Source organism: Solenopsis invicta, chromosome 13 (assembly GCF_016802725.1).
Source record: "Solenopsis invicta isolate M01_SB chromosome 13, UNIL_Sinv_3.0, whole genome shotgun sequence".
Taxonomy (NCBI): domain Eukaryota; kingdom Metazoa; phylum Arthropoda; class Insecta; order Hymenoptera; family Formicidae; genus Solenopsis; species Solenopsis invicta.
Window position 1 is genome coordinate 9,689,551 of NC_052676.1, and position 19,776 is coordinate 9,709,326.

General features: G+C 35.2%; 2 protein-coding genes and 1 pseudogene across 6 annotated transcripts; 2 read left to right on the top strand and 1 right to left on the bottom strand.

The window, feature by feature from the left end:
* Positions 1-964: 964 nt before the first annotated feature.
* Positions 965-3,556, top strand: LOC113005766 (annotated as a pseudogene).
* On the bottom strand, positions 3,468-5,640 carry LOC105206978. 2 transcript variants are annotated; one of them, XM_039456561.1, is made up of 4 exons: positions 5,444-5,640; positions 4,612-4,870; positions 4,428-4,527; positions 3,468-4,122 (listed from the first exon to the last, which is right to left on the bottom strand). In XM_039456561.1, the coding sequence occupies exons 2-4, from the start codon at positions 4,726-4,728 to the stop codon at positions 3,914-3,916; spliced, it is 426 nt and encodes a 141-aa protein (XP_039312495.1). In that variant the 5' UTR covers positions 4,729-4,870; positions 5,444-5,640; the 3' UTR covers positions 3,468-3,913. The 2 variants fall into 2 exon arrangements, with proteins under 2 accessions (XP_039312495.1, XP_039312496.1); XM_039456562.1 differs by lacking the exons at positions 3,468-4,122; positions 4,428-4,527 and adding an exon at positions 5,189-5,375 and having other exon boundaries at positions 4,727-4,870.
* A 4,290-nt stretch (positions 5,641-9,930) lies between these two features.
* Positions 9,931-14,865, top strand: LOC105204763 (transposable element P transposase). Of its 4 annotated transcripts, none has more exons than XM_039456443.1 (5): positions 9,931-10,242; positions 10,404-10,565; positions 10,746-11,016; positions 11,217-13,204; positions 13,883-14,865. In XM_039456443.1, exons 1-4 carry the CDS (start codon positions 10,098-10,100, stop codon positions 11,272-11,274), a joined length of 636 nt encoding a protein of 211 aa, XP_039312377.1. In that variant the 5' UTR covers positions 9,931-10,097; the 3' UTR covers positions 11,275-13,204; positions 13,883-14,865. The 4 variants fall into 4 exon arrangements, with proteins under 4 accessions (XP_039312377.1, XP_039312378.1, XP_039312376.1 ...); XM_039456444.1 differs by having other exon boundaries at positions 9,933-10,242; positions 10,413-10,565; XM_039456442.1 differs by lacking the exons at positions 9,931-10,242; positions 10,404-10,565; positions 10,746-11,016 and having other exon boundaries at positions 11,275-13,204; positions 13,287-14,865.
* Positions 14,866-19,776: the final 4,911 nt, after the last annotated feature.

Genomic DNA, 19,776 nt, shown 5'->3' on the forward strand with positions numbered 1-19,776 from the left:
AATTTATTTTATGAACGGAGGGGCAGGCGATTATTAGTTTTTAATAAGGGAATGATAACAAAATTATCGTCTGTGATATTGTGGTGATTCTTATTATGTGTTGCTAATTTTTCTTTTCCATTTTCATTAAATTTTTTTAGGGAATTAATAATTTTAATGGTTATTTTAAATTGAAATTTATGTATAATTATTTATTTAATAATAATTTGTTTTATGAGGGGGGCCTATTCTTTGTACTTATTTTCTTATGTTCAGCATGGGGTAAAAAGATATGGTCTAATAAAGTTTAATATAAGATTAATAAAAGAATTTGTTGTATTGATCATACATTTTTATCCGTTATTAATATTAATATTAAATTTAATTATATTAATATAAGGTTGCGGAATAATTTGAGTAGTTTAAAAAAAATGTTATTTTGTGGAAATAATGATATACTAATTTAGTATCTTAGATTATTATAATTAATATTTATATTTATTTTATTTTTATGTTTTTGGGTTTTATTTTTATATTTAATATGAGTATTTTATTGTATTATTATGATTTTAGAATGATAATAGAATGAATATTTTTAAGTGTTAATTCTATAAATATGGAGTTGATTTTTTTATTGGATTGAGTGAGAATAATATTTATTAGTGTAATTTTTTTAATTTCTTCTATTATTATAATTTATAGTATAGGATATATAGAAGGGGAGAAATTTTTAAAACGATTTATTTATTTGGTTATTATGTTTATTTTTTCAATAGTTTTAATGATTATTAGTCTTTATTATTATATTACTTTTATTTTCTCTTGTGCTCTTATTCTTCGCATATTTTTTGTTTTGTTGCTGTATTTTGTTTTAATTTGTTTCTTATTATTATTTTTTGTACAATATTAAATATGCGCGTATTATTTCTAAATTATACATATGCGCGCATATACCATTATAACAAAATATAAAAACATTTATAAAGAGTGGGCGCTTTCCGGTCTCTCTACGTCCCTGCCAGAAGTCGCCCGAAATCCTCTTTCAGAATTTTACGGCTGAAAATGTAACGTGGAAAACGAGATGGGTGAGAGGGGGTGAGGAGAGGAGGGTATTCGCAGAGACAACATCGTCGCTCGCTCGGCTCGCTCCGTGTTACAACCGCGAATGTTTCTCTCTCTCTCTAGCCGATGGCGAGACAAAGGACGGACAAAGATTGATCGTCCGTTTTTACCTAACTAATGTGTCTTCTCGCTCTTTCATGTACCACGGAAGAGAACCACAAAATTGCCGACATTACCAAGTAGCACGAAACGGAACCGCAAAATCGTGCACATAACGACGGGAATCATACACATTGGCTACGTAGTTCATGTGCACGTTTTGTGCACATAGAGGCGCCAGTGGACGGAAAGACCTCAGGCTCGCCATGTCCTCTCTCAGTTTTCTCTCTGGTGTAAACAAGGTCATTATTACCACGGGAGTGCAGGCAGTATCTAAAAGCAGGAAACAACCGGGCCAGGCAGGATCGGGGATGAATGTATGCGCGCGCATGTATAGCGAGTGGGACGTGATCACGTGATTAACCTAAGAAGAAGAGAACCAAGAGAACGACTGTGACTATTGGCAACGATAGAAAAGGTCAGAATGGCAAGTTGCAACTATTGAAAGTTGGAAAGTGATTAAAGTGATCAGGCACAAATTCTGTTTTGACATACGCTACATAATTGGTTTATGTTCTTGCTTATTATGTTAAGTGAGAATTTATTAAAACGTTTGGAAGATCTTATAATTGTAAGTTTAGTTATAAATAAAAATTAAGTAATGTATATTTGTCATTATTTTGTGAAATAAAAATATATTTCTATGTAACATTAATTAATTTACTCTTTTTTTGTACCTCTTATTTAATTGCACCTAATGTCTGTTATATATATTGTTATATATGTTTAAAAACATTTATCAATAAAAATTCTAAGTGTGGGCCGAAGACTTTAAAATTAATGTAGAGTAGCTATATATATATATATATATATATATATATATATATATATATATATATATAGTATATATATGAGAGAGAGAGAGAATCATGTAGTATCAAGGCCAGGCCACTTGGATCGCGTCGATCGCTTGTGTTCCCACCGTTTCCATCGTTTAACATGAAGTTGCAGTCCCATGATTATTACACAGCGCTATAGAACTTACGAATCAGAATCTGAAAACTCAAGTTCTGATGACGAGTGGGTGTTGTATCAACAAAAGAAAAAACGTAAACTTTGCTCGCGAATTCCAAATTACATTAATGTTGTAAATAGTTATATGGGACACGAATTTAAAAGTCATTTTAGGTTAGTAACAATACGCAACTTTACACATTTTATTCAAATATCCATATGTGCTAACACGTATGTACAGTTGCCAATATTAACATTTTTTTCTTGTCTACAGAATGTCAAGAGCAACGTTTAAATGTCTTTTAGAAATGCTTCTACCTTATTTAGTAAGAAAAATAAAAGGATGTCCAATGATCCCACCTGATCATCAATTAATGATTGCTATTTGGAAAATGGCAACCATGGACTCCTACAGGTAATGAAAAATTAAAAATAATGAATAAAATTTTTAATTTACAACAAAAACATTTTTTAATAAATTTCTTCCTTAAAGATCTGTTTGCGACCGATTTAATGTTGGAAGAGCAACTGCACTTCGAGCTGTATGAAGAGTCACACATGGACTTTTCTTAAAATCTTCCACATTTATTAAATGGCCTACTGGTGATCTAGCTATAAAGGTTATGCGAGGATTCGAGGAAAGCAGTAGCTTTCCAAAAACTGTTGGGGCCATAGATGGTATCCATATTCGGATTGATGCGCCAAAAGAAAACTCTGTCGATTATATCAACCGTAAAGGCTTTCATTCTATACAGTTACAGGTAATAAATATCTATTGATCACAATTAGTCTTTTAGAAATGTTTGGTTTTGTACATTTGCATTTTCATTTACAGTTGGTGTGTGATCACAGAACGTTGATCACACACTGTTATCCGGGCTCAGTCCATGATCAACGAGTTTTTCGTCAATCAGAGGTAGCAAATTATTTGAATGACGAAGAGAAATTTCCAGTCACATATTGGGAGATGCCGCATATGAAATTCATCAACACTTATTAACTCCTTACAGAGGCAATGGACACCTCACAGCGAAACAGATTAATTATAATTATCGCTTGTCAGCAGCCAGAGTGACAGTCGAAAGATGCATCGGTTTCTTAAAAGGGCATATGAGGAGTTTATTACATTGTCTACCTATGTCAAGAGTAGACCTAATGGCGGAATATGTGATTGCATGCTGTGTGATCCACAATATCTGTACATTAAGAAGTGATGAAATTGAAGTAATCACCATTCTTCCAACTTTATCAGAACATGACGGAAATCAAGGAATTATTTTGCCTCCAGGAAACCAAAATGCTGGTAGAATTGCTAAAAGAAATTTAATTATGAATTCTTTACAGTTATAAGTTTACAAATTTATAAAAATACACTTAAAATTATTATAATAAAAAAATAAAATTGTTTCATTTTTTAACCTAATTACAGATATAGTAATAATTATAATGTAAACTTATGTGATAACACAGCAATTATTATATAACGAACATTAGTCTTAAAGATATATATTGAACATTAGTCTTAACTCTCGTAGAAGAATAAAATTAATATTTTTTTATATCACACAAAACAATGTCATTCTTAATATATTATGCTTAGAAATAAGCATTTTAAGTAAACTATATAAATGAAATAAAATTTGAATAAATTTAAATAACAAAAAATAGGAAAAATATAAAGTTACATCTTATAGAATAGAGTTTTAATATGATGATTTTAAAAATCAACGGAAAAATATTAGTTTCTCATATAAAGCACTCACTGTTTCTCACTTATTTTGGTCAAAATTTGAAGAAATTTCTCGTCCATTTCCATTCTTTCTTTATGCCTTTTGGCTTTTGCTTCTTCTTGTTCATTTTTTTGAATAAGCCTCTTCTTAAGAATATTGCATATGTTTTCTTTAGATGTTGATGATTCTTTTCTATTAAGACTTCTTTCCTTTAGGACTAGATTTTCTGTTAATGAATCTACAAAAAAAGTATTTATTAAAGTCTAAATTTATAAATTTCTCGGATCTCAGTATGTTTTTATCTCACGTATGGTTCGACGTAATACATGAGACAAACATATACTGAGGTCTGAAAAAAACTGTGAATTTAATCCTAAATACTTGAATAAAATTTTAATATTTTACATATTTATCATTAGAATTAATGCAATATGACAATTAGGAAAAGAATTAGATAAGGCAATAAAATTAAAAAAATCTCAAAAGTAATTTTCCAACTAATATATAAAAATCACAATATAGATAGTTCATGTTTAAATTTACCAGATGTAGGCCCTTTGTCCTGCTTAATGGAAAGTTCTGTTGATGATGCAACGGCGATTGGTGAGCACCAAGCTCTTTTTGAAAAAATTTCATCCAGAATCTACAAAATACATATGTATTAAAGCAATGGAAAGAATTTGTAATCAACTTTTTTCACTACATTTTAATCTAAGTTTTCCTGTACCTCATAAAACTGCCAAGTTCGCCTATCACTGTCTGATCGACTATTGTGATCCTTAACGCTTTTATAAGATTTTTTCAGGCTTCTCAATTTCGCTGCACATTGTGGTCCCGTGATCATATGTCCTTTTTCAGCTAGAACATCACTAATTTCCTCCCAGATTTTTTTTGTGAATATTTTCCACTAGAAAATTTATCTTCAAATGTTTTATATGTATCTAACAATAGCAATACAGCAGCTGTTGACCATCTATATAAAGAACCTAAAATAAACATTAAACATAAGATCAACTGGTTTAATCAATGTTAGGGCCTAAGCAAAATGGTTGACTTATAATTTTAAGACAAGTTTTACGACTTAAATCTTTGTCTTTAGTAACGTACAATAACTGTCTTGTGTCTCAAGTCTTAAGTTACGAATAAAATCTCTTTTTACTTTAAGATTTGAGACACAAAATAGTTATTGTGCTTTACTAAAGACAAAGATTTAAATCGTAACATTTATTTTAAAATTATGTGTCAACCATTCTGCTAAGGGCCTTAATTTAAAACAAAATAAACAAATTATTTAATTAACATACTATTGTCATCATTTTGATTTTCAGTTTCTGTTTCGGTATTTGTTTCAGTGATTTGTTGGGTTAGGTCTGGTTCGATAAAAGTTGTTTTTTCTGTCAATTTTTTATCTTTTGTGGCTGCATTTAATAAAGACGTTGCAAAGGCCATATTTAAAGTCCAAGAAAATATTAAGTTAAAATATAGCACATTCTATAAAGTAAGGTTTTAAGCTAATTTTAAAAAAAGTAGTTTTACAACATTTTTAAAAAATATGTCACCTCGTTGCGCACGTAAAATATCTTCCGGAGAAAGATAAACATCTACAACTATATCTTTTTCTGGATCATATAATGAAACTTTTTCCATTATGAAAAGTTTTTAATTATGAGTTTCTAACCACGTAGCAGAAGATCAGAAGCGACGACCGCGCTGACCCACCCATGATGTAAGAAACAAGGTGAAACAACGCGCATCGTCGGCGACTCGATGCGCGGTAAGAGGCGTGGCTTGATGTGGTGAACCAATGAAATTTGGGTCCAAATATATCCGCGCAATTTGAATACGAAACAATTATATGTAGTCACACGTACTTAAATTGTAGATGTTGTTAAAAAAAATAAATATAAAAATGTAAAAATACTTGAAATTTGTTATCTTTAACACAAATTACTGTTTCAATAAACACTGTTGTTATAAACATGAAATACAACAATTTAGCCATAGACATAAGCTCATTCTTATAATTTTTCAAATTTCTTCTAATCCAACCGTTTGTTTTCTGTTCCTGAACTCTCTAAATAAGTGTACACTTAAAATGAAATAGATAGATGTTTCAAAGTTAGCGAAAGCAAGAAGGAACGTTCCAGTGCAGTCTAGTGCAGGAATAGAAAACAAGCCTCAAGTTTAAAAAATTTGAAATAACAATTATCACAATTTTCATTAATGTACAAAGTCTTAACTTTACCTTCACGTTCTTCCTTTTTTAGTAGCTTTGAATTTCTCCGATTCACCGATTATTTCCAATTCACGTATAAATACAAGTATAAATACGTCTCAGTACCGGAGCCGTAGCCATATTGAATCTTAAAATTTGGACCCACTTCTGATTGGTCTAGAGTATGGTCTACTGCGCATCTGGTTACTTGTTTCACCTTTCTTCTTACATCATGATGTTACATAAGCCTTTAAGAAGGACCACGAGATGAGAGCAATGGTAGAATAGACAACTTATGTATTCTACCATTGCTCTCATCTCGCACTCTCATTTGTAATTTTCACTCGCGTGAGCATAGGGATATCGCATTTTCACTATGCTCATAGCCAATCGCGCGAATTTTTTCATGTGAGATGAAAATACGAGAAGTGAGAAAAGTCGACAAAGATACACAATCGACCCCCAGTTCGCAGCGATCACGGAAGTCAAGCAACGTTCACCAGAGTCGCGACTTGGATGGGTGACCGCTTGAAAATTTCCGAAAAAAACATTTCCGAGATTTTTTTTGCGAAAAATGTTTTTAAAATGTCACACAAATATTGTTTTGTTTATTGGAATTATGTGATGTAATAATATTTATATGAATATTTTGGAAAAATGGGATGTTTCAATGCAATATTTCAAAAAGCGGACATCTTAATGTTGCTGCAATCTTCCAGCAATGTTGCAGCAATATTTCGCAATCAAAATGCAATATTACAATGTTTCAATGAAATCATTCTGCAGTGTTCCTGCAATCTCTCTGTGCTGTATGGGTTATATGTATATATATGCTGTGACGTGGCAGTTTTATCTGCCTCGCCACTTCGTCCTCCGCCTGAGCATAGCGCAAGGAGGCGCGTAAGACCGGGTCGGGCACTCAGCGAGAGAGCGAAATCTCCGGCGGGACTGCGGCGAGTATTGATTTCATTTATTTATTTGCGGCTCATTTCATGTATCCGCGGGCACCTCGACAAACGTCGCCTAAGGGCCAGCAGCAGCAAGGAGGATGGGCAGCAGCAGGATAAGGAGAAGGCGATCGTCCAGGGCCGGCGCACGGAAAACCGACGGCGGAGAGAAGGACGAGCCTCGACGTGGTGACAGATATGCGCCACGCAAGAGAGGCTCGCAATTGGCGCAGCCGAGGGACAGGCCAGGGCGGACGAACGGCCAGGACAAGGGCCGTCGAATGCCGGCTGTCCGTCGAGAAGGGTAGCGGCGAAGAATCGTCGCGGGAAATCTCTGCTGCTGTCGTCCACGAGGACGACGAGAGCGGCGAGGATATCGGATGCCGACGGGGATCGCACGACACCTGCGGAGACCCGACACTGCGCTGCCGTGACGTCACGGCTAGATAAGGGCGGCCGCTGATAGGCCGCGCCGCTAGGCGCAAGGATATCGCGCACCCTGTGGGAGGGGTAGCGCCCATCGATCGCGTATCGAGCGCGATCCTCTTGGCTTTTGCGCACGGGAGTGCAGGCAGTATCTAAAAGCAGGAAACAACCGGGCCAGGCAGGATCGGGGATGAATGTATGCGCGCGCATGTATAGCGAGTGGGACGTGATCACGTGATTAACCTAAGAAGAAGAGAACCAAGAGAACGATTGTGACTATGTGGCAACGATAGAAAAGGTCAGAATGGCAAGTTGCAACTATTGAAAGTTGGAAAGTGATTAAAGTGATCAGGCACAAATTCTGTTTTGACATACGCTACATAATTGGTTTATGTTCTTGCCTATTATGTTAAGTGAGAATTTATTAAAACGTTTGGAAGATTTTATAATTGTAAGTTTAGTTATAAATAAAAATTAAGTAATGTATATTTGTCATTATTTTGTGAAATAAAAATATATTTCTATGTAACATTAATTAATTTACTCTTTTTTTGTACCTCTTATTTAATTGCACCTAATGTCTGTTATATATATTATATGTTTAAAAACATTTATCAATAAAAATTCTAAGTGTGGGCCGAAGACTTTAAAATTAATGTAGAGTAGCCATATATATATATATATATATATATATATATATATATATATATATATAGAGAATCATGTAGTATCAAGGCCAGGCCACTTGGATCGCGTCGATCGCTTGTGTTCCCACCGTTTCCATCGTTTAACATGAAGTTGCAGTCCCATGCTTTTGCGTGCGACCCGGCGAACTGAGCGCGTGCGGGACGAATCCGAGCGAGGGTTATCGGCGAGCGAGCTATCGGATCTCGGATATCGGTGAGAGTGCCCGGCCTTGGCGAGCGTCGTCGGAACGAGAGGACACCCGAGGACCCGGAGGAGGACGAGTGCGGAAGTCGAGGTGACCCTCTAACCTTCGTGTAAAGCCACGAGCTGTCGGTGTCGACCGGCTCGCGCTCTGAGGTGGAGCCATTGGGTTAGTGTGCAGGTGCGTCCGCCGCGTGGCGATAGAACGCACCCTTTTAGTGTTTGGTCGGCTCTCCACCTCAAGCGTGAGATCTTGTCGAGGCACCCAGCTGTCGGCTGCCGCGTGTACGTTGGCTGTCCCGCCGTAGAAGCTCGCGGACGACCGGCTTCCCGGGAAGCCGCAAAGCACTCGCGCACGTGCGCGAGTCGTGTTACGGCCGTGATCACACGACCGCTCGCGTTATCGGTGCGTTGTCGTGTCGCGCGTCTTCGAGAGAATTGTGCATTGTGACCGCGACGACGGTATTGCCGTCACCGGGTATCTTTGATTGTATTGCGTTTGAGTTAATTACTGTCCGTTAGCGAAAGTTCGACGAGTGTGTTTTCGCCGCGCTGTTCCGAGCGCGCGTGATTGGCTGTCTCGTTCCGCGCGGGATCAACCGCCGTTGTTCGCGCCGCTAGCGTAAGCATTGTAGTATTCAAGAAGATTTTCGCGTTCCGCTTATTCGTTTTCGTCAACTCTCTTCCTCTTTTCCGTTCTTTGCTTGCTTCGACTGATAATTTCTTCGCGTTTGGCGCTACTCTGTCTCTGTCATATGCTACAATACATGTTATTTCTGCCCGTTATATCGGCCTGATCGTACTTGATTTCTCGCCTACTCGTCTCCTCCAGTAAGAGAGCCGCTTCGTCCCTGTCTCCGCTACCCCGCCCCTCTACCGGTTAGAGGAGCTAGCTGGCCGCGTGCGAGCGACGATTTCGTGTTTCGTTCTGAGAAGCTATCGCGTGGTGTGCATCCGCGTCTAGCGTTAAATAGTGTACCCGGCGACGCGATCGGTATAATCGCGTCTGGCGCCCAAATTCGCGATTGGTGGTATCTATTGGTTATATCGTCGCTCACGCGTGTCTCGCGCGTAATTCCGGTGTTTGCTCGCGTATTCCGCCGCTGCTCTCCGGCGTGGGAAAAAAAAATACGTGACAATGCAAACTAGCATTTGCAAACTCCCTTAACTCCCTTAACTCCTAATTTCTTGCAAAATATATTACTTTGATCAGAGTATCAATTCTTGTAATTTTCAAATTTTTAATTATTCTCTACAAAAATATTTATTTCGCAAATATAATAATGTTATATAATCCCTTTATATTATCTATATAATAAATTATATTCTAATTATACAACATATCGGAATCAATCTCGGTATTTGTGGATTGGCCGAAGATCACGTGATCTTCGTCAAGCTCGCGACGGCTCGCGTTATGGCTTTGGCAGACCAGCGCGATTTGCGACACGCGACGCGCGATTATCCAATAGGCGTACGTCTTTTCAAAAAATTGTAAACGCCTATTGGATAATCGCGCGTCGCGTGTCGCAAATCGCGCTGGTCTGCCAGAGCCATTAGCTTGCAACGCTGGATGCCATGGTGGAAGTAATAAGGTGTGCTCGTATTGCGGACACATTTTCGTCTGTTCTGCGTATCGTGACAAAAATCGTCCATTTTGAACTCATACAAACAGATTCTTGTGTCGGTGTGTTTCCGTGAGTTAATACACAGTCAAAAGTGCAAAATTCGTAAATAATGCCGTCGTGTTCAATAAAAAATTGTAAAAACAACACACGAAATGCAAAAAACCGAAACATTACTTTTTTGGGATTTCCCAAGAAGACGGAAATGATAGAAAAGTGGAAAGTTTTCTGCAAAGAGAACATTAACCCTACTTCTGGTAAGTGTACAATATTATTGTATGATTTTTGTTTATGAATTTGAAAAATACTTGTAAATAATATAAAAACGTGCTACATGCTTTGTAAAAATGTATAAGATATTTATTAATTTGCATGTGTAAAATATATAAAAATTATGTAACGTTTTTTGCAACTCGAGTTTGTTCAGAACATTTTCTACCTGATCAATTCGAAGATAAGACATGGCTTAAAAATTTAGTAGGAGACTCGGGAAGAGTCTCAAAAAAACTACTTCCTGATGCGGTTCCAATGGCATCGATAGTAGATCATAGTGTCAACACAGAATTGAGTAAAATATCGAGTAAGTATTGACAATATTTCAAGTCCTGACATATTATCCATAATAGTCCAATACAATTTCTGAAATATTCATAACTTTACATGTTACTAAATGTAACCTAAATTATAAGTACACGTTTGTGAATTAAAAATCATTTATAACATAAGTATTGAATTATAATATGAATGATACGATTTGTAGGAACAGATGATACACAGAGAAATGTGACAGGCACTGATCATGGTACAAATCGGGATCAACCTTACGAGTCAAATTTCGTACAGCTAGTTGCTGTCGCAAGCAACGATGAAAATTTGACTTTATCACATTCTATGACAGTAAGAAGATCGACTTGTACAAAGAATGAACGAATTGATTGCACTTCTATACAGGCAGAGAGTGTAGCATGTAACTCTGTTTTGTCCAATACAGTAACTTCAAGCACGTCTGGGTCAACAAGGAAGAGTAAAATGTAAGTTTGCTTTTTTCATATATTATACTTTTCAAGTTACTAAATTTGTAATTTTTGCATAACCTTTACTTTTTAATTTGTTACTTTTTTATAAAATTTTATATACACTTTTCATATTTATGTTAATATAAATTACTTATGTATAACCGATTGTTACAAAAATTACGTTGTGTATCTTTTTTGTTTTTCTGCTTTTATAGATGTGGCACAGGAAAGCGATGCGATGCTTCTGTTGAAAGAAGAAAACAGAAAACTTAAAAAAGCACTTGCTGCTTCAGTTTCTGAGACGAAGTTACTAAAACGTCGATTGGCAACAATAAATAAGCGAAGAAAAACAACTGCAGCAAAATGTTGCAAAAAAAGTTAAAAACATGCTTAGTCCCTTCTTTACACCGGCTCAAATAAGAATGTACATGAACACAAAACAGCAGAAGATCCGCTGGTCTCAAGAAGATATTGCCGCAGCAATATCATTCAAGAGCATCAGTCCAAAAGCATATAGATATATTAGGAAGTTGAAGCAGATTCCCTTGCCTGCACCGTCCACTCTTCGCAAGTGGATTTCTGATTTTAACATCAACGAAGGCATTCTGACTGACGTTTTGTCCATAATAAAAGTGAAAACTAGCAGGATGACGCGGAATGGAGAGATCAACAGTAATTTGTTTTGATGAGATTTATTTAACAAATCAAATGCAAATCGAAAGAAAAACTGAACGAGTCGTTGGTCCTCACAAAAGGTGTCAAGTGCTTATTGCACGCGGAATATTTAAAAAGTGGAAACAGCCCGTTTATTACGGGTTTAACCAGGATGTAACAAAAGATTTATTAATAGACGTCATAACCCAATTACATGCAAGTGGTTACACTGTTTTTGCTATGACGAGCGACCTAGGTAATGCCAATCAAAAGTTATGGAAATCATTGAATGTTGGACACGATGAACATCACAAGACATATTTCATGCATCCTTGTGAAGCTTCTGTCAAGATCTATGTATTCGCTGATGTTCCACACCTCGTAAAGTTACTACGTAATCATTTCCTAGATTCCGAGTTTCACATAGATGGACATCACGTAACTTCTGCCGCTCTGTCGAGGCTCTTGCAAATTAACAGTGGCGAGTTAAAAATTGCGTTTAAATTATCTGAAACTCATTTAAACGTAACCGGACCACAACGCCAAAACGTCAAGCTTGCTACTCAGCTATTTTCAGCCACAAATGCGGCTGCGATCGAATGGTGTGGTTCGCGTGGAATCATGGATGCTTGTCTCGAATGGGAAAAAACCGCTGCGTTCGTAAGAATGGTGAATGATTGGTGTCTTCAATGATTTGATGTCTTCAACAGCGTTGGAAAATACGGAGCTCATCCTGGAATACATGGTTATGGCGTAGATCTTTATCAACAAAATGAAGTTCTTCGAAAAATGACGTCAACAATTACAGAAATGAGAGTCGGCAAATGGAAGACGTTGGTTCCATTTCAAAAGGGAATTATCATTAGTAATTCTTCGCTGGTAAATCTTTTCAATGACTTAAAAGAAAGGTTCTACCCTGACATGTCTTATATTATGACAAATCGTTTGAATCAAGACGTGCTTGAAAATTTGTTTTCCTACTTGCGAGCAATGGGAGCTACAAACGATAAGCCAACAGCCTTGGATATTCGTTATCGATTGAGAAGGTATATACCATGGTAGAAGTAATAAGGTGTGCTTATGCGCACGTTTCTTGCAATATCCAATCACAGAACGTAACAGAAGTCAGCCATGTTTTGCACTTTTGACTGTGTACTAACTCACGGAAACACACCGACACAAGAATCTATTTGTATGAGTTCAAAATGGACGATTTTTGTCACGATGCGCAGAACAGACGAAAATGTGTCCGCAATACGAGCACACCTTATTACTTCCACCATGGTATATACTAGGAAAGCATTCCGCAGATTTTTTTACAGTGGGGAGTGACACAAGTGCTGGCGACGATTCCATCTTTGAAGTGTGCCTAACTAGTGGGATTGACGAAGATTTCATAATAACAGATACTCATACGAAGCAACCAAGTGATAATGAGAGTAGTTTCAGCAATGTTGCGCGTGAAGACTGTGACGAAGAAAGTGATGAATATAAGAGTGATCTTCGCTGTGGTAACATCGTCATTCCAAATAAATTACAAGACTTAAAGGTCAGTTAAAGTTTTTTTATTTGTATATGATTAAAAAATTATATAAATATATAAAAAATTACGAGAGTAATATTTGAAATAGCTATCACATTATCTGTATAAGATGTGACATCGATTTTCGTTAAGAAGTGCAGTTGTGAAACAAAAAATACAATTGGAGCTTACTTCGACTGCCCCTTAAACGCTGAGAACATTTTTGGAGGATAAAAATATAGGAGGATACTTACATATTTTTTCCTATGCCAGGTTCTCAGCACTTGAATCTCTTCCATTACTTTTTATTCTTTTTATATTTATGGCAAAAAACCGCGAACCTCGCTCAGTGAAAAATTATAACATTTTACAACAGTTTATATCTAATCGTAATTATTGATCATTGCTTTTAAACAGTAACATTGTACATTGGGTGAGATTACGTGTCAATAGCTTGTTAGAAATTGTAATAATTTTTCCCTATGGAGGTGAGAAATTACGTTACCACTTCTGAAATCTCTTAACCAATGACTCAAGGTATCTTAGTGTAGGTTTTTCACTGCAATATAGTAAATGAAAATTTTATATTTTAAAAGATATAAAAGTGTCATAATAAAAGAGTGGTTAACAGGTTTACACGTATTACATGTTGTTAAAATCTTTATTTTGTCCTTTCTTTTTGGCATTGTCCTTAATCTGTTATAGATATCAATTACACTCAAATCTCAGAAGAATTAGATTTACTTCAACAATTCGAAGAATTCAACAATGGTACAATTTGTGAAGATGAAGGACTGAAATACGTTGCTGGATACGTAGCATTCAAATTTAGAAATAAATATCCATCTTTGGGAACGTGTACTGCAATGTCCACGAACACCGAGGATGATTGGATTAGCTATATATCTAGAGGACGACTTATTACTCCTTCAGTTTCTTTACTGAACGTTGCGAACGTAATGAATGTGGAATTTGAAAAATTTCACGGAGCAGGAACATTGCAGAAAGGTCCTTGGATTTTTAAAACTGTTACTGAGAAAGTATTAAAACGAATGATGGAAAAAGATATTCCTAGTGAAGTTGTGTCTTGTTTAGTACGAACGCGAACATACATAAGAATGAGGATACTGAACAAAAATATTTCCACAGAAAGCTCTAAATTAAAAACAAATAAGAAACTGTCAATATTCACAAACAAAAAAGTTTATAAATTTTAAATTTATTTGCGTTGCAAAATAGTCGTTATAACTGTGATATGTGATGTTACAGATGTTTTAATCGTTTTGTTACTTTCGTTTTAAACTCGAAATGTTATCCGTTTCATTGTAATATGATAGCATTTATATTACAATTTAATTCATGTTCTTGTAATATGTCCTTGTCATTCGTTTCGTTACTTTCATTTTATGTTCTAAATTTTATTTGTTTCATTGTAATATGATGTGATTTACATTAAAATTAATTAAAATAATAATATTTAATAAATAATATTTTTACAAACTGTAATGGTATGTCATTTTATATTAATTAATTTTACAATCTACTTTTCAGAGAATAAGAAGTGACAAAATAAGCGAAAAGCGATAAATAATTCATTTCTTAATATGCAACAATTTTGCGACATCATTTTTCAAACTTTTAGTGCAAGATGTAACAAACAGTATAAATCGAAATTATTTCACCATTAACATGCCGTGTAATTCATTTCTTTTTTCTATATTTCTTAATTCTCTATTGTAATTTTAAAAAAATAATTAGATTTAATGGCGATTCAAGTGACAATTACAATTTTTTACTTTCATAACGACATTTAAACATATTTTAAATAATTACACAATTTGAATCTCCTACCAAAATTTAAAAAGCATGGCGGACTTCTGTCACGTTCTGTGATTGGTTATTGCAAGAAACGTGCGCATAAGCATACTTTATTACTTCCATCATGATAATGATAATAATGATGATAATTATGATAATGATAATTATGATAATGATAATGATAATGATGATAATTATGACAATAACAATAATAACGATTTAATTTTCTTAAATAACATGTTTTCGGCAGAACCTACATCCGATTCTTTATCTAATTCAATAATTGATGAAATATTTATTAATAATGATTTCAAACAAACTAGTATGCACGAAGATCTACCAATGATGGTTTCAGAACGATGTATTCCACAGGCAACTGTTAACCATATGTTGCAAATTTTACGCAAACATGGTCACACTTATTTACCTCTCGATTGTAGATCTCTGATGAGCACACCTCGTAATGCTTCTGAAAATATAAAGTTAATTAGTGCTGGAAAATATAAGCATTTCGGTTTTGTACCTGGCATCTAATATTTTGATATAATAACGTACATAGCATAAAATATTAAAAAATGATTTACAAATTATATATGTTACTGTAAAAGCCCGAATTACGGTAAATCCTAAGATTTTCCAGTAAAACCTAAGATTTACCAACACTTAATGGTAAAAGTCCGAACAGTTCTGTAATCATCGTTCATTTCGAACTTTTACCACCATTCACTTGGTAAATCTTAGGATTTATCTCAAAGGCACGGTAAATGTTGAAAAAGACATGTCATAACGATGTCGGCGCAATAACGTTCGGCGCAAATTTTATTTGTGTTATTTTTTACTATTCAAGAAGTATTTTAAAGGTGTTTTCAAATGACTAGTTACTAAAAATTAATAAATAAAAATACCAAATGAAAATAATTTAAAATAGGTACGGATTTGACTACTTAGTAATATAAATGATTAATAATTACTCTCATATGATACATAAAAATGTGTAAAGTTTTGACTGACAGTTAAATGAAATAAATGCTAGACAAATATATATTTGTATAGCATAATTTATTATACATTTAATTTCTAATTAAAATCTTTAAAATATTTTATAAATAATCATCTAAATAATTTATATTTTATTTATTTTAATCTCTATACTTTGTCGCGCTTTCCTGCTTCCTTTCCGTTTAAAAAATATCCTTTTCAAAAATGTAAATTCGTGTAGCATCGTAAAATAAAATAGTAATTTGTTTAACGAAGTAGAGCTTTCTAGCTATGAAATGCTTTTTTCAGAATTTCATTATCATCATTTTTTACAAAGTTTTACACTTGAAATATTTGTCTATTTTTCGGAATCAGAATAATGTTTGATCAATTTTGTTGTTATGAAATATATAATGATAATTATCTTATTTGCTATTTAATTTTTAATAATTTGTTTATTTAGGTAGTGGTATATTTCTTTTTTAATATTATATGCTATTTGGAATATATATATATGGTATATTATTTTTTTAATATTATATGCTATTTGGATTATATATATATTTGTTATAGGATAATATTCGATATTGTATAATTGTTAGTCGGTCTTATTAATTTTGGTTATTGTCATACATATATAATTTTACGTTAAAATGCTTCAAACAATGGTTGATCTGCATCAGAAACGTAACTATTAAATTTCCCAGCGTGAATTACAAATGAATCGTTATCTATGCGATATCTCACGTGTTTTACGTTAAAAAGCGTCGAACAAACGTTGATCTGCATCAGAAACATAACTATTGAAGTTCCCAGTGCGAATTTCAAACGAATCGCTATCTATGCGATATCTCACGTGTTTTACGTTAAAAAGCGTCGAACAAGCGTCGTTCTGCATCAGAAACATAACTATTGAAGTTCCCTGCGCGAATTGCAAATGAATCGTTACCAATGCGATATCTTACGTGTTTTACGTTAAAAAGCTTCAAACAAGCGTGGATCTGCATCAGAAAAGAAACTATTGAAGTTCCCAGCGCGAATTGCAAACGAATCGCTATCTATGCGATATCTCAAGTGTTTTACGTTAAAAAGCGTCAAACAAGCGTTGATCTGCATCAGAAACGAAACTATTGAAGTTGCCTGCGCGAATTGCAAATGAATCGTTATCTATGCGATAACTCACGTGTTTTACGTTAAAATGCGTCGAACAAGCGTGGATCTTCATCAGAAACATAACTATTGAAGTTCCCAGCGCGTATTGCAAATGAATCGTTATCTATGTGATATCTCACGTGTTTTTCGTTAAAACACGTCAAACAAGCGGTGATCTGCATCAGAAACGAAACTATTGAAGTTCCCAGCGCGAATTGCAAATGAATCGTTATCTATGCGATATCTCACGTGTTTTACGTTAAAAAGCGTCGAACAAACGTTGATCTGCATCAGAAATAGCTATTGAAGTTCGAAGCACAAATTGCAAATGAATCGTTATCTATGCGATATCTTACGTGTTTTACGTTAAGAAGCGTCAAACAAGCGTGGATCTGCATCAGAAACGAAACTATTGAAGTTCCCTGCGCGAATTGCAAATGAATCTTTATCTATGCGATAACTCACGTGTTTTACGTTAAAATGCGTCGAACAAGCGTGGATCTTCATCAGAAACATAACTATTGAAGTTCCCAGCGCGAATTGCAAACGAATCGCTATCTATGCGATATCTCACGTGTTTTACGTTAAAATGCTTCAAACAAGGGTTGATCTGCATCAGAAACGTAACTATTGAATTTCCCAGCGCGAATTGCAAACGAATCGCTATCTATGCGATATCTCACGTGTTTTACGTTAAAAAGCGTCGATCAAGCGTCGTTCTGCATCAGAAACATAACTATTGAAGTTCCCTGCGCGAATTGCAAATGAATCGTTATCTATGCGATATCTTACGTGTTTTAAGTTAAAAAGCGTCAAACAAGCGTGGATCTGCATCAGAAACGAAACTATTGACGTTTACAGCGAGAATTGCAAATTAATCGTTATCTATGCGATATCTCACGTGTTTTACGTTAAAAAGCGTCAAACAAGCGTTGATCTGCATCAGAAACGAAACTATTGAAGTTCCCTGCGCGAATTGCAAATGAATCGTTATCTATGCGATAACTCACGTGTTTTACGTTAAAATGCGTCGAACAAGCGTGGATCTTCATCAGAAACGAAACTATTGACGTTTACAGCGAGAATTGCAAATGAATCGTTATCTATGCGATATCTTACGTGTTTTACGTTAAAAAGCGTCGAACAAGCGTCGTTCTGCATCAGAAACGAAACTATTGAAGTTCCCTGCGCGAATTGCAAATGAATCGTTATCTATGCGATATCTTACGTGTTTTAAGTTAAAAAGCGTCAAACAAGCGTGGATCTGCATCAGAAACGAAACTATTGAAGTTCCCAGCGCGAAATGCAAACGAATCGCTATCTATGCGATATCTCATGTGTTTTACGTTAAAAAGCGTCGAACAAGCGTTGATCTGCATCAGAAACATAACTATTGAAGTTCCCAGTGCGAATTGCAATCGAATCGCTATCTATGCGATATCTCACGTGTTTTACGTTAAAAAGCGTCGAACAAGCTTCGTTCTGCATCAGAAACGAAACTATTGAAGTTCCCAGCGCGAATTGCAAATGAATCGTTATCTATGCGATATCTCACGTGTTTTACGTTAAAAAGCGTCGAACAAGCGTTGATCTGCATCAGAAACATAACTATTGAAGATCCCAGCGCGAATTGCAAACGAATCGCTATCTATGCGATATCTCACGTGTTTTACGTTAAAAAGCGTCAAACAAGCGTTGATCTGCATCAGAAACGAAACTATTGAAGTTCCCAGCGCGAATTGCAAATGAATCGTTATCTATGCGATATCTCACGTGTTTTACGTTAAAATGCGTCGAACAAGCGTGGATCTTCATCAGAAACATAACTATTGAAGTTCCCAGCGCGAATTGCAAACGAATCGCTTTCTATGCGATATCTCACGTGTTTTACGTTAAAATGCTTCAAACAAGGGTTGATCTGCATCAGAAACGTAACTATTGAATTTCCCAGCGTGAATTGCAAATGAATCATTATCTATGCGATATCTCACGTGTTTTACGTTAAAAAGCGTCGAACAAACGTTGATCTGCATCAGAAACATAACTATTGAAGTTCCCAGTGCGAATTGCAAACGAATCGCTATCTATGCGATATCTCACGTGTTTTACGTTAAAAAACGTCGAACAAGCGTCGTTCTGCATCAGAAACATAACTATTGAAATTCCCTGCGCGAATTGCAAATGAATCGTTATCTATGCGATATCTTACGTGTTTTACGTTAAAAAGCGTCAAACAAGCGTGAATCTGCATCAGAAACGAACTATTGAAGTTCCCTGCGCGAATTGCAAATGAATCGTTATCTATGCGATATCTAACGTGTTTTACGTTAAAAAGCGTCGAACAAGAGTTGATCTGCATCAGAAACATAACTATTGAAGATCCCAGCGCGAATTGCAAACGAATCGCTATCTATGCGATATATCACGTGTTTTACGTTAAAATGCTTCAAACAAGCGATGATCTGCATCAGAAACATTACTATTGAAGATCCCAGCGCGAATTGCAAACGAATCGCTATCTATGCGATATCTCACGTGTTTTAGGTTAAAAAGCGTCAAACAAGCGTTGATCTGCATCAGAAACGAAACTATTGAAGTTCCTAGCGCGAATTGCAAATGAATCGTTATCTATGCGATATCTCACGTGTTTT

What these genes read in the sequence shown, in the direction of transcription:
- LOC105206978 (XM_039456561.1), bottom strand. Translation starts at nt 4,728, where the DNA reads ATGATCACGGGACCACAATGTGCAGCGAAATTGAGAAGCCTGAAAAAA. An exon ending in GAACTTGGCAGTTTTATGAG is followed by an intron (nt 4,528 to 4,611) that starts GTACAGGAAAAC and finishes TGTATTTTGTAG; the next exon opens with ATTCTGGATGAAATTTTTTC. An exon ending in GGACAAAGGGCCTACATCTG is followed by an intron (nt 4,123 to 4,427) that starts GTAAATTTAAAC and finishes CTTTTTTTGTAG; the next exon opens with ATTCATTAACAGAAAATCTA.
- LOC105204763 (XM_039456442.1), top strand. Translation starts at nt 11,659, where the DNA reads ATGGAGAGATCAACAGTAATTTGTTTTGATGAGATTTATTTAACAAAT.